General features: G+C 36.5%; 2 protein-coding genes across 2 annotated transcripts; both read right to left on the bottom strand.

Moving 5' to 3' along the window:
- Positions 1-763: 763 nt before the first annotated feature.
- LOC101396948 (olfactory receptor 4F3/4F16/4F29-like) lies at positions 764-1,702 on the bottom strand. The gene has a single exon (XM_004421351.2). It carries the CDS (start codon positions 1,700-1,702, stop codon positions 764-766), a length of 939 nt encoding a protein of 312 aa, XP_004421408.2.
- Positions 1,703-14,254: 12,552 nt separating this feature from the next.
- LOC101396684 (olfactory receptor 4F3/4F16/4F29-like) lies at positions 14,255-15,205 on the bottom strand. Its single transcript, XM_004421350.2, has one exon. The coding sequence runs from the start codon at positions 15,191-15,193 to the stop codon at positions 14,255-14,257; it is 939 nt and encodes a 312-aa protein (XP_004421407.1). The 5' UTR covers positions 15,194-15,205.
- Between the last annotated feature and the right edge of the window lie 232 nt (positions 15,206-15,437).

Below are 15,437 nucleotides of genomic sequence, written 5' to 3'. Positions count from 1 at the left end.
CTTGTTCATGAACATGCATATGTATTTGAACCAAAGGAAACCAGTAGGTGCCGTTAGTTAAAGATTTTCAAAATTCTTCCTAGAAGCGTTCATATTACCAAGAGGAAAAATATTAAGTGAGCATGAGGCAATTATCTAAGAGAAGGTATAATGAGAAAAGGGCAAGAAGGCAGAACACAATGAAGCAGGAGAGATTAGTACTCCTCTAGTGTGAAATCAGATTGTTTTTAACTATGGGAAGAAGAATCTAAACAGAAAATTTTCCTGCTGAACAAGATAACTATGTTCTCCAAGTGAGAAAAAGACAGTTGATGGCTTAAAATAGGCCTGAAGAACTTGGATAAAATATGAATGTTTTCCAACTCATTAAAGCAATAAGAAAAAGAACCATTATTGGTAAAAGTGGAGATTATCAATGGCAATGTGAATAATTAGCATCTTGGTTACCTCAGCAGGAAGATTATGAGAACATATATGGAAAAATTGAAGGACAATAAAAAACTGATAATCTTGAGAGAAAAAGAAAGCAAAGAAATCAGCTAGAAAAAATAACTATAATTAGTACATATATGTGCAACCCCATGTGAATCAACATAAGTTTTGAATTAAGATTTTATCCAAATCTTCATTCTTCTTAGGCAAGAAGAGCATTCTTTACGAGAGTGGTAACATCCAGATCAATTGCTGATGCACTAAGGAAGCCAGTTCTGAAATTCCACATACAGGCTACATGATGATCAGGAAAAAGACCTTATAACATTATTTATGAAATATTTCTAAAAATCACTAGTGGTCTGAAAGATCTCTTCATTGCTGCCTTCATCTCTTTATTCCTGAATGTATAGATGACTGGATTTAAAAAAGGAGTGAGAACAGCATCAGAAAGAGCAAGAAACTTGTCCATTTGGGAACTGGGATGTGGCCATGTGTAGATAAACATGGTTGGACCAAAGAAAAAAAATACCACAGTGATGTGAGCTGACAAAGTAGAGAGGGCCTTGGATGAACCACCGGAGGAATGTTTCCAAACACTTAACAGGATAAAGATGTAGGAGATGAGGAGTATGAAGAAAGAGCCAACACAAAGGAACCCACTGTTGACAGTGACCATGAACTGCAATCTGTAGGTATCTGTACAGGCCAGTCTGAGGAACCGGGGAAGGTCACAGTAAAAGCTATCCAATACATTAGGACCACAGAAGGGTAAATTAACAATAAATGCTAGCTGGAACAGTGAGTGACTGATACCAAGGGCCCAGGCAACAACCAGAAACAAAATGCACATTTGTGGGCTCATAATAGTTAGGTAGTGGAGAGGCTTACATATGGCAACATATCTGTCAAAGGCCATGGCTATGAGCAGCACCATCTCGACACCACCAATGACATGGATGAAGAAGATCTGAGCAATGCAGCCTTCAAATGAGATGACTTTGCGTTTTCTGAAAAGGTAATAAATTATCTTAGGAGAAGTAGTGGAGCAGGCTCCCAAGTCAACAAAGGAGAGACTGGCCAGCAGGAAGTACATGGGGGAATGTAAATGAGGATCAGTGGTCACAGAAAATACAATGAGGATGTTTCCAGTCATGCTTGCCACATAGAGCACAGAGGAGAACACCAGGAGGAGAAGCTGGATCTCCCATGAATGGGTGAGTCCCAGAAACACAAACTCAAACACAACCGAGTGATTTCCTCCATCCATTGATCCAACCAACTGAGCTATGGCTGAAATTATAAGAACTAAGAAAATGAAAAAGAAATTGTGATTATTAGAGATGATAGTGGTATTAATTATTTATGTTTCACTGTTCATATTATGAACTAGAACTACCTGGTTATTCAATTCTTCACACTTGTAAAATAACGTTGATGATGATGGTGATGATGATGATGATGATGGTGATATAAGCACAACTCAAGAGATCATATCATGATTGGAACTATCAGCAAAAACTCTCATATCCTAAAATTAACGGGAGAAATAGGCAAGGACAAGAGCTTCACAGGTGCCTGCAACAAGAAACAGAATATACAAGCAAGGAAGTATACTTACTTGCAAAGTAAGAGAGACAGTAGGTGGAAATACATTTATTTAATTGCCCCCAAAGGGAAACTAGATATGTATACACATTATATCTTATCCTACTTTCCCATATCAACACAATTCCTCTCCCTTTTATGGTCATTTTCATATACTTCTCTCCACAATTTACACTCAGAGAGCAGGGTTAGGGGAAAACTAGGATTAATCGATAGATCACCATCTAAGAGTGAGAGTTTTCTGAAACATGAGATGGGACTGAATTAAGAAGAAAAAAACTATAGAATATGATGTAGAATGAGATTAAGATAAATAAAACCGGGAAATATGAAACATCAGAACCAGGCAAGAGTAGTAAAAGAGGGAGTATATGAGCTTTATCAAAGACAGGATTTAATTCTTTTTCATCATTTCAGATCAGGTTCACTGCTTTTCTAAATCTTCCCATTTTTTTATTGAGATAAAAAATACACAGCATAAAATTTACCATATTAACCCTTTTAAAGAATACTGTTCAGTAGTATTAAGTATATTCACATTGTTGTGAAACAGACCTACAGAACTTTTTAATCTTGCAGATCTGAAACTCTATATCCATTAAACAACAAATTCCTCTCCCTCTCTCCCAGCCCCTGGTAACCACCATTCTACTTTCTGTTTCAATGAGTTTGACTACTTCAGATACCTCATATAAGTGGAATCATAAAGTATTTGTCTTTTTGTGACTGGCTTATTTCCCTTACCATAATATCCCCAAGGTTCTCCCACTGAATCTTCCCAGTTTTTAAAAGTTCTAACAAAATTATACAGAACTTTCTACCGGCCACGTTACTCAATAAAGTTCCCTCTGGAGCCTACACTTGGCCCTGCAAGACTTATATCCAGACCTAATATCTGTACAAATATTTGGGATTTCACCCTTATTTCTTCTAAAGCATATTCCTATATCACCACAAGGGATGTGAAATACACCTGCGAATATCTTCTGTTTGTCTATACATATTAAGGTGCTTATGGCCAGCACTTGGAAACGTGGAAATACTAAGTTTTTCTTCATCTGTGCCTCAGCCTCACTCACACAGTCCCTTTTTCTGCTCAGGAGTATCTCCATTCTTTTAAAATATTCAGTGCTTTCATTTATTGTAACTTGCTCTGATATTTGATATCATCATGCTTACTGTGTCTGAAATCCATGCAGGTATGTTGTCTCTCCAAGGTCATTTATTCTTTTAAGCTTTTAGCCCATTTTGAAATGAGAGGAATGTCAAATTTCAGTAGCATTTAGGAGGGCACCAGAGCTTCCTCTTCGGCTTGACCACATGCACCTAAAACTGATACTAAGGGGTTGGTGCCTTTTAAGTTTTGAGTATGTTTGTCTGTTTAGGTGGAGAAGGGATGGAGGGGTTGGAGAGGATTCCACTGCTCTGTATCCAAATACCCAGCACAATTTCCAGTAGAGGGTGAATCCTGAAAACAGCTCCTGAAGTTTTATTCCCTTAGAAGGTGCTTGGATGCAGAAGAACAGGTTTACTGACATTCTTCTCCTTTTGCAGACACAGCTCCAGAAATCTGAAGAATCTTCTCACAGAAACATGTCAAGTTGTTGCTCTCATCTATCCTAACACATCCCTCTAACCCAAAACTTCCCAAAGCTCTCATGGTGCTCTGACCCCAATTCTTGCTCACCATTTCTGAGCTGAGTGTCTCCATACTTAACTAATTCAAATGATTTTGCTGTCACCTCCTGAGCCTACAGTCCATAGCCTCAAGATACACACATTCTATAACCTCAAGTTCTTCAGTTGTCAGACATATGTGAGCCTGGGCTGGAGAATAGGGAACTACGCATGCTGTTGATTGCAGGAGTGACATACGGAATGAAGAGGACTGGTGGGACGAAATGCATGAGTAAATGACTGAGGCACTGCAGAAAGGGCCAGAAATATTCAGCAACTGATGAAGAAACATGAAGACTTTTGTGTGGGAAAGCATAAACTGACACTTCGATCTAAGAGATGTCCTGGTGCAGATTGACCATTATTTAGATGAAAAACCTAAGACTCAAAAATGTAAACTGAATTGCTCGTAGTCACACTAGTGCCAGAACTGAGGATCAGAACCCAGGTCTCTGAATACCTGATCCAGAAAGTATAGACCCTGTAGAAAATAACCTAAGAGAGAAGAGTAAAAAATGAAATTAAAAATGTGATTTTTCTGAGTTAAGACTGACACCAAACACCAGCATTTACACAAACTACCTATTATTTGCACTAAATTATTTTGCATGACAGCCATAACAAAATACAAAAAAAAGTGACCAATTAAATGTTAGAAGTAAACTATATACAGAAATGAGATTGTTCATTGCTGCCATACTTTGCGTGCTCACTCTTCTTATTTTGGTGCTCATTTGGAAAGGGACAACAATGGTAAAACATTTGAAGGAACATTTGTTATCCCAATATCATTTGTGCCTCTCTATATTTTACTCTCCTTAAAAGGCGATAAAAGTTCTCAGTTATTTCATTAAGCTTTTCTTGACAGTTCTAGTTCATAATGGTCAGGGTTTTATTTTTTTCTAACTTCTGTAAGTCGCAAACTCAATAAACCCATTGGAAAGGTCTAAATTGCACATCTAATAGCTACAATATTACATAGTGTACAATATATGCCATATGAAGAGTAGAGAAGATTATTTGTTCAATGTGTGAGAATAAAGAGCACAAATTCAAAGGAAGGACTGGTCTCATACACAAATGAGATTGTTCATTGCTGTCATACTGAGGAAGGAAGAGGATGAAGAGGATGGAATGTGATATGTCCTTTTAAATACGAGTGGTAAATACCTTGATCTATAATCTGTAGTCTTTTGTTATTAACTATAATGCTTTAAAAATTTCATTTGTATATCACCCAAAGTTCATAACTAGGTGTGAAAGTCAGCAAATATTTCCAGAATGAGAGATGGGTTAATAACCCCTCCACACTCCAGGAGCCATGACTCCAGGAGCCAAAGCTCTCCTCTCTCCACCACATTTTCCAATAGATTCCACCTGCAAAGAAGAATATTTCCCATCTCAAATTGATAGTAACCATAACTAATAGTCTCTATCCAGAGGCATCCCACCCTTTACAACACATACCTGGCTTGGGGATAGGAGGAAACTTTCCTCTGCAAATCTACATCCAACACTCAACTTAAATTTCATGAAGCTTGGGAATAATCTGAGAGCTAGAAAGGAATAAGGAAGAGAGAAAGAAGAAAGAAAAAAATATTAAAAGAGAGAAAGACACAAGGAAAGGAGAAATTAGAAGAGAAATGCACTATGATAATACAAGGAAGAGAGAGAGAAAAAAGAAAGCATACGAGGACAGAGGGAAGTTCAGAAGGGTCCAGGTAAAAGTAAAGAGGAAGATCCAACTGCCACCTCTAATCAAGTGATTCATTTCAAAGAGGCAAACTTCTTCAGTACCTTCCCAGCCAGGCCCACACAATTTCTGTGAATATCACACGTGATAATGGACAGATTGCTTTTACAATGCAATGCCAGTGTAAATCACCCATAAATTACATGTGCTACTCTGATTTGAGAAGCCTACAGTAGAGCTGTGAGTAGCTTGGGCTTTTGAAGTCTATCAGGCCTATTTGAATCCAGACTCGCCACTCACATGCTGTGTGAATATGGGAAAGTTACTTAAGTTCTCTGAGCCTCAGTTTCCTCATTTGTAAAAGGAGATAACAATGCCTCCCTTGCAGGGTGTGGTGGGAACTAGGTGATGTTATATGAGTAATATATACCTAATGCATTACCTACCACATTGTGGGGGCACAATAAGCGGTACCTAACACAAAGTAAGAACTAGCAAGCTATATGCCACAGTCCTTAGTTCCAAGTATTAAAAAATCTTATTGCTGAACTCATTATTGAGATAATCAAGTGGGGCTGGTTTCAAGTTAAGTTTTCACATCTACGCTGAAATCCAGTAGCTTGAAAGGCTTCATTCAGAATATTTCCTATAGAATAATTTTGCTCCTAAATTGAGACACTGCTCAGGGCCTGCTTTGTGAGAAGTTTGTGCTCTGACAAACAGTAGGTCAGACTGTGCCATTTACCCCAACCACTCCTCTCCCAACAGCCAAAGCCATGGATAAATTCTCACAGAAACTATTTTGAAGCCTTTCTTGACCACCTCAGATAACACTGGTCATTTGCATCTGCATGGGGGAGGGGGTGCTTCATGGAATTTACAAAGGTTGTCCTCATCCAGATAAAAATTTGCATGAACTTGCCTAAGAAGTAGAGGCAAACCCACAAACACCTGCCTCTCAGGAAATGAGACTTTTGCTCCCAAACTACCATTTCTTTCAAGATCCACTGAGCATTATTCAGCCATAGCTGTTGCTAACCCTGCACAAGTGGAAAACACAAAGACAGTTCATACACGTCAATCAATCAGTTATGGATGCAGATGGCAACTCAGGCCAATGTAGCCCTAGTTCTGTTTATTTGTATTCTACCATGCTTTCTTATTTAATTTTATATTAATTAAAATTTATTTACTGAACATCTATTCTGTGTTAGTTGGTTAGAAAGACAATGCCTATCTAGTATTTTAAGTCAATATCCAACAGTCATAGTAAGATCATAGTCTCAGACTTAGTAATACTTCAGTCTAGTGGAAGGAGAAAATTGCAGCTGTGGTGATCAGAGAAGACAAAGTGAAAATGTGGCATTGAAGAGAGCCTTTATAAATAGTAAATATTACAATATATAAAGATAGAGTTTAAAGGATTATTTCGTGCAGGTGGTACAATATGAGAAATAACAGCTAAGTTCAAGGTACTCTAGGATAACGGTGAAGAGTGCAGTTTGCTTGGAGAAAGGAAACTGTTTAAGAGAAGAGCAGAAAGTAAGATGAGAAAGAAAGTTGAGACTAATTTTACCTGACCTCAGGCTCTAACTTAAGATGACTGAGCATTGTTAATAAATAAAGGAGAGCAAAGGGTTAGGAGCAAGGAATTAATGATGAGACCAGTGCTCAAGGAGGATGATTTATTTGTCAGTATGATGGATAACATAGAAGGAACAAAAGAGAGAAGAAGCCCAATTAAGAGACTGATGTAATAGTGTGTATCTGACTTGAGAAAATCTTCATCATATCACCAAAACCTTCTCTATCCTTAGAACAGAGAAACTTTGCTCTCTGATTTCTTACTATTTTTATTCCCGTCACCTACCTGTTTTGCCAAGGGAACTAAGAGATCAGCATCACTAAAGACTCAGATATGGTCTCCCCCAAATCAACAAGATCCTATTCAGGAACATTATACACACACACAAATAGCTGTATAAAATGATGTCACATTAAGAGTGGAAGCTAATTACAGCCCCAGAGGGCAGTGACCAAGTGATGCTGCAGAGATCTGGGATTGCCAGACTGAGCACTTGGCCTGGGCAATTATCACCTATGACCATTTTGCTTTTCCCAGTGTAGCTAAGCAGATAAGCTGTTAATGAGACGAAATAAGAGGTTTGTAATTTTCTTATGACAAAGAGACTTATTGGCATATTCTAGAACTATTTTGAATCTTTATTTTAAGGTGACTGAATATGTATTCCACAGAAAAGTTTAAAGTGATCTTTTTATTTTTAATCATTTTATGATAATTTGAATAGTACCTATTCATCTTAAAAATATGAAAATACAGAAAAGTATTTTTAAAATCTTGAAGACAGGTATTTTTGAGCTTTCTTTAAAAAGAAAGAATATTTTAAATTGTGAAAATAAAGTGATTTTGGAAATCAATCCATTTGCATATTATTTTATTGAATCTTCAGAACAGCTTTGCAGAGCAATTATTATTATCACTGCATAATTTCAACCTACGAATTAAACCAAATTATATAGCTAATAAAACTTGGTTTCATCTTTAAACCTAGAGCTGAAAAATTATTTCTTATTCTTCTCTGCATCATACCTCTTTGACAGTATCAAGGTACAGAATAAAGGTGAAATGTTTGTCCATTTATTTTATAGGGAAAAACTCAAAATATCAGACAAGAACAACCACCACAACAAAGAAAATCAGCTGACGCATGACTTTTGAAAGTAGATACAGAATTGTAGCTTAAGAGGGCATAAGAAAAAATGTTTACTCTTTTCTTCCTTCTAAGCCAAAGTAACAAGGATCTAACTAAACCCTTACTTCTTTCATTATAACTCTTTCCTCTTGTGGACTCAAGAACCACTGCAGCTTTCCCCTTCTCTTCGATATCATCCATGTTTCTCTCTGTATTGTGTCATACCCCTCAGCTTTCTCCATGTGTTGTATCTCCTGTCTTACTAAAATCTCTTGATCCAGTTTCCCTTTCAGGCTACTGTTCCATTTCTCTAAAGACTTTGCAGCAAAATTCCTCAAAAGGGTTGTCTCTGCTCTCTTTGTCCAATTCATTCTCTTGTTTTCTCTCAGATCTACTCCAATCAAAAATTGCCCCCAGAACCTCCACTAAAACTTGTCTTTTAGTTCTCCCATTACCTTCACATCTAAATCTAATCATCAATTCTCAGTCCTCATCTTTTAACCCAGTTATTTACTCCAATCTTCACAAACATTTTCTTCACTTGCCTTCCCATGTAACACACAATCCTGGTTTTTCTTTTATATCACTGCTGGTTCTTTATTAGTCTCCATTCATTATTATTCATTCTCTTTCTGATCTCTTAATGTTTGAGAATACCAGGGCTCAGTTCTTTAACCTCATGTCTTTTCTATCTATATTTATCTCTAGGTTATCTCATCTAGTACCATGCTTTACATAACATCTATGTGTCAGTCTCTTCCTCAGATTTCTGCCCTGTATGTCAGACTTGCTCATGCAGATGCCTACTTTTCATTTCACTTGGATATCTAATAAACATCTTAGACGTAATGTACCCAAAATTGAGTTCCTCTCTTCCATCTTAAGTGACAACAAATCCATCCTTCCAGTAGCTTAAGTCAAAAAACTTGAAATAATTTCTCTGACATCCAATATCTCATCAATTGGCAAATTCTGTTAGCTAACCTTTCAACATCTCACCATGTCTCATCATCTGCATTGCTACCCAAGCCACCATCTCTCTCTTCTCTCAATTTCTACAATAAACTACTAATTTATTACTGCTTGGACCATTGCACCACCCTTCCCAGACTATTCTCAGCAGGACAATCAGACATAAAAATCATTTTAAATGTAAGTCATATCATGTCACATCTCTGTTCAGAATTCTCCAATGGCTTCCCCTTCCTCAGAGTAAAAGCTGAATTCTTTACAATGGTCTACAGAATCCTACATGATTTGGCATCTCTTTGAATATTGTCCTACTATTCTCCCACTTTTTCACACTGACAAAGTCATACTGGCTTTCTTGCTGTTTCTTGAACACACCAGGCACTTTAGGCCTTTGTACTGGCTATACCTTCTGCCTTCCCCCTCCTGATATCTGCATTGCTAACTCACTCACCTATATCAAACCTTTGCTCAATGACACCTTCCCAATGATGCCTACCCTGACTACCCTGCTTAGAAGTGCAACCTACTCCCCCAGCTCTGGAGTTTCAGATTCATCTTAACTTATTCCACTATATTGCTATTGCAGTCATTTCTTTTTAACTTACTATAAAAGTTGCTTATTTATCTTGCTTATTAATTTTTCTCTGGATAGCTCCACTAGAATATAAGCTCCACAATGGTAGAAATTATTTTTTATATATTTTATTTACTGGTGTATCCCAAAAGCCTACAATAATGCCTAGCACTTAGTAGGCACTTGATTTTTGCTGCATGAATAAAAAATTGAGAAAGAGAGAGAAAGGAGGGGAGGAGGAAGGGAAGAGAGAGAGTCACTCTTGGGTTTCTTGTTTTGATGACTGGATAGTTGATAGTGGAGGAGGACAGTTTTCAGTGATGATCATGAGGACCATTTTGAATCTACCCAGTCAAAGGACATATGAGGCATTCAAGAGGAGATGTCAGAAGATATATTACACATGGAACTGGATCTCAGAAGAGACAAGGACCATGTTTTATGTAACAATGTAGTATATAAAGGTTACAAATCAGAAGGGAAATGATTATTCACTAAGTGGTGTTGATAAAATTAATAAGCAAATTTGAAAAATTTAGATCCTCTCTTATTTTTTAAACCAAAAGTAACTTTGAGTTGGATAAATTATTTTAGAAATACAGGTTCATGAATATTCATTAGGTATTGCAACGGAAAAGGGCTTCCTAGGAATAAAACTATGAAGTCACAATTGCAAAGCTTCAAAGAGTTGGAGTCACAAAAACTACAACCTAAATAGTGCAGAATATGATAACTAAAATTAAAAAGAAGACAAATTGGGGAAAACATTTTGAACACAAATATGATAATAAAGGAATTAGTGTCATTTACATATATGTGGGACTGGTAAATCAATATGACAAAACTAATATTCTACCTATTGGGATAGGGAGGAAGAACTCTTCAGAAAAGATATTAATTTCTATTTCAAATAAGAAAAAACGTATGTGACAATTTTTTTGCCTGCCCTGAATTACTTTTACCCTTGCACTGGTGGCTCTACCCTACCTCCCTTATTTGGGAAATGCTCCTCCTCAAATTCATGCAGTTCTTTGGAGGCTGTCAACTAGATAACCTTGGTCTCTGCCAAAAGGGGTGGGAATATGTTCCAAATCTAGCCTATGAGAGACCTGGCATGGAGCTAAAACAATGCCAGTTAGGATCCTTTCACTGGATTTTAATAAGGATGTTGGGAAAGAAAACCTTTCCATTTTCTATGAGATTGCTCTGCTGGAATGATTTAAACTCGGAGTTATTTGCCGCCTCTCTCCTCTCCCCACAACATACATAAAGAAATCCATATGCAAAAAATGAAAATCAGACCAATGAACAGAGATAAACAGAGTTAAAAGATAAAGAGGGAGGAGAATAAGAAAGGGAGAAAAGAGCTAGAGAAAGGGAGTGAACGAGAGAGCAAAATCTAAAAATGTGAAATTGAGTGAATCCCTGGAGTTCACGGGGCTGGCTCCACTATTGGAACATCTCAATAACCTGAGTCAATAAGTTCCTTTTAAAAATATATATATATATTTTTAATTATGCTAAAAAACCACAGACATAACATGAAATTTATCATTTTAACCATTTTTTAAGTATACAGTTCAGTAGTGTTAGGTATATTCACATTGTTGTACAACAGATCTCTAAATTTTTTTCCTCTTGCAAAACTGAAACTACACATTTCTTTTTTGTTTTAGTTATTTTAAGCTCGTTTTGATGGGATTCCTGACACATGTAATTCAAAGAGTTCAGATTAATGACAACATGTGAAAAGGTGCAAGCATACAAAAATTGAAGAAATTTAAAATAAGATTTTATCTTTTTTTGTCTTTTAAAGTGACAAAGATTTTTAATAAGTGATCATATTCAGTGCTTTGGGATGGGTACTGTAAGGGAATACTTCTCAGCAGGGACAAAACTTTGGGAAGTAAGGATAACAAAAACAGAGAGTTTAAAATATTATTATACCCTATTAATTCCAAGTATATCAATCTGTAAAGGAAGTAATCTGAAAGGTAGACAGAGGTATATGCAAGAATTTTCCAGGCAGAGTAAAAAATTGAGGACAATCTAATTGTTGTTTGAAGACAATTAGACAATCCAATCTATTGTTGCATAGAAGAATAACAAATATAGTCATATATTGCAATACTAAGTATGTGTTTAAAATTATTTTGTACTACAAAGTTTAATAATGTGAGAGAGTTCTCAGAATATAATATTCATCAAAAAGGCAAAATAAAAATGTAGAGATCAAAAATCCCGACTTTGTAAATATATATTTGTATTTAGGCATAGAAAAACACTGGCAGTAAATATACCAAGATATTAAAAATAATTATCTCCATATGGTGAGCTTATGAGTGATTTCTATTTTTTCATTTCTAATTTCCAAATAAATTTTACCTGGTGAGCATATTTTCTTTTTGTTACAAGAAAAAATAATATTTTCTTAAATAAAAAAGAAAATAACGAAGGATTTCACATCAGAAGTAATTGAAAATACAGTCTCCTCAGAATCGGAGGGGTATTTATCACTACCCTTTTGATTTTAGATGACAGAAACACAACTTGAAAAACTTAGGCAAGAGGGTGCATATATTGGCTCATTTAGTAGCTCAGCTAGTAACCATATTGAGTGGAGAGAGAGAATGAAGCTGAACGCCCAAGATAGCTGGGACCAAGAACGTGAATACCACCAAGCTTCTCTCTCTAAATTCTATACCTTCTTCTCTCACATATCCTTTTTCATTATCCCAGATTTTGTTTTTGACAGCAGGAAATATGATTGCCAGCAGTTTCTAATATATCTATATAAAGCAAGACTGAGGTTTACATTCTTTCTATTCTCAAGTCCAATATCTTGGGGGAAAAGCTCAGATTTGGCTCATCTTGGTCAGAGGCTCATACCTGCACCATTCAACTGTGGCTAGGAGATATGCCCTGGTTCAGAAGCCCAACCTTTGACCAAATAGTAGTGGTCAGAAAGACAGGACCTACGTGTCACTTCTAATCATAACACATGATTATTGCAAGAGAAAGATACATTTACCAGAAGAAGGAGGTTGCTGATTTAGGCAAACAACAGGGTAGATGTCCACTAAAAGCAGTAATTTCTTTAGAGTAACAAGAATGACCTTTAACAAAATTTTATATCAATGGTACAGAAAATCTTCAGTCACTATGCAGTTGGGGAACTTGTCTTGTCATAGTTATAGACCTGACAGAAAGGCAGAAAGAGAAAAGATTGGGAGGAGCAGGCATTTTTCTAAATTAACACAAATAAAAAATGAGGAATCTGGGTATCCCTACTAGATCTATCAGACATTATTTAGTCAATAGAAGACAAATCCAGTGAAATTTCCATTTTAAAAATACCACTTCCAAGCAAATTATAGGGAGGCTGAGTATAACTGCTAGCTAGTAAACTGATATGTATGTGTTGGTTTTCCAAGTGTCCAGAAAAGGACTCAAAAATGAATGAATGATATAAACGCAATGGAAATCAACAGAAATGCAAATAAATTATCAAGTGAGGTAAATAAGGACCACTTATAAGACAATAGAAATATTAATATATTGGTTAAGATGTATGGAGTATGTATAAGGATGTATAAGGTTCAGAGTCATTTGCTCTACGTCTCTATCTGAGAACAAGCCTTTGTTCTTCTTTGTGGAAATGGGTATGAATCAAAATTTCTAAATCTGTAGATGCAAATCCCTCATTCCTATAGAATAGAATGTAGCCATACAGAAAGCACTTCCCAAACTAAAATTTACAATGACTCAAATCATGCAAATGTAACAGGAATAATCTTATGTCAGCAGAAGGAAAAGGAAGAACTTGGCTAGTTACACATGGAAATAAGAGTAAACCTTTAAGAACATAGGGATTAGCCAGCTTGGAACATAGTACAAACAAGAGTCAAAAGGTAAATTTTGCAATGACAAGACAGCACCATCCAGATCGAAGGGTGAACTGTCTGAAGGATCCTATTTTTCTGATTATGATGGCAGGCATATCCTAGTGTGGAGTTATAGGCATGAAGTATCAAAATCTGATATGATTAAGTATTTGAATAATCCAGCTAACTCCTCTTGCCTTGATTCCCTGATCATTAATGTTCTCATCACCACTTGACTTCCCAGAAATTTTCCTATAGTGAAAGAATGAGTTAGACCTATGTGGAAGTCCAGGCCACTTGACTGACTTTTTGTAGCAAATTAATAAATTGGCATCTTGATGTATATATTTCTGTCTAGTATCAATTTATTTAGTGTCAATCAACAGTCCCTCATATAATCCACTCTGACACTGAAGAGACTCAATTTTGAAGTCTAGACCACGGTAAACTCATTAAGATAATGTTTCTTGAGAGACAAGCAATTGGCCTTCTCCAGAAGATGCTTTTTACCACATCATATGCTTCCTCCAACCATAGGCAGCAACACAATTTGTCACAGTTAAGATTTTAAAAAGAACCATGTTGTTTTAATCTGGGACACCTAAATATTAGTAAAGTATTTAGAAACTCCTGATATTGAAATAATAGAAATTTAATGTTATTCCAAGTCAGTAAAGAAACTTCATACTACTTTTGTCATTTATGAAATCCTTCTATAAATAATAAATTGACTGCATACTTTCTTCATTGCCACTTTCATTTCCTTGTTCCGGAATGTATAGATGACTGAATTGAAAAAAGGAGTTAGAACTGCATCAAAAACGGCAAGGAATTTGTCTAGGTGTGATGTGGGGTGAGGCCAGATATAAACAAAGATGCAAGGACCGAAGAACAAAATCACCACCATGACGTGAGTTAACAAAGTGGAGTGGGCCTTGGATGAGCCAGCTGAAGACTGTTTTCGAATAGTGATCAGGATAAAAATATAGGAGATAACCAATATGAAGAATGATCCCAGAGATATAAACCCACTGTTGGCTGTGACCATGAACTCTAACCTGTAGGTATCTGTGCAGGCAAGTTTGATGAACCGAGGAAAGTCACAGTAAAAGCTGTCTAACACATTAGGGCCACAGAATGGCAATTTTATAACAAAAACCAGTTGAATCATGGAGTGCATCAATCCAATTATCCATGCAGCCACCAGAAGCAAAATGCACATTTTTTGGCTCATAATAGTCAAATAGTGAAGAGGCTTACATATGGCAACATATCTGTCAAAGGCCATGGCTGTGAGTAGCACCATCTCCACACCACCAATGACGTGGAGGAAGAAGATTTGAGTAATGCAACCACCAAAGGAGATGACCTTATGCTTTCTGAAAAGGTCATAAATCATCTTGGGAGAAATGACAGAAGAAACTCCCAGGTCAATGAAGGAGAGGTTGGCCAACAGAAAGTACATGGGGGAGTGTAAGTGAGGGTCAGAAATCACAGTGAGCATAATGAGAGAGTTTCCCATCATGCTTGCCACATAAAACGTGGAGGAGAACACGAAGAGGAGAACTTGGATTTCCCAGGAATGGGTGAGTCCCAGGAACACAAACTCTGACACCACAGAGTGATTTGCTCCATCCATTGATTTATGAGCTGGAATGTTTCCAGATAAAAGAAAATAAAAAATAAACTAAAATAAGAATGTTAATAATGTTTTGTGTTATAATGATTAATTATTCAAGGACAAACACACTGTGAAGATTGTATATCCTCTCAATTCTTTCTCAGAGCCATATCATCACTAAATAAGCATTTTACCTGTGGCACTCAAAGCGGTTGAGTCACTTCCACATGCAATATTCCTATCACCATGGCCTCCAGGACTA

This window comes from Ceratotherium simum, chromosome 3 (genome assembly GCF_057802395.1).
Source record: "Ceratotherium simum simum isolate JZ-2026a chromosome 3, ASM5780239v1, whole genome shotgun sequence".
Lineage (NCBI taxonomy): Eukaryota > Metazoa > Chordata > Mammalia > Perissodactyla > Rhinocerotidae > Ceratotherium > Ceratotherium simum.
The sequence above is the reverse complement of the archived record's forward strand: the minus strand, read 5'-3'. Positions and strand labels throughout refer to the sequence as shown.

What these genes read in the sequence shown, in the direction of transcription:
- LOC101396948 (XM_004421351.2), bottom strand. Translation starts at nt 1,702, where the DNA reads ATGGATGGAGGAAATCACTCGGTTGTGTTTGAGTTTGTGTTTCTGGGA.
- LOC101396684 (XM_004421350.2), bottom strand. Translation starts at nt 15,193, where the DNA reads ATGGATGGAGCAAATCACTCTGTGGTGTCAGAGTTTGTGTTCCTGGGA.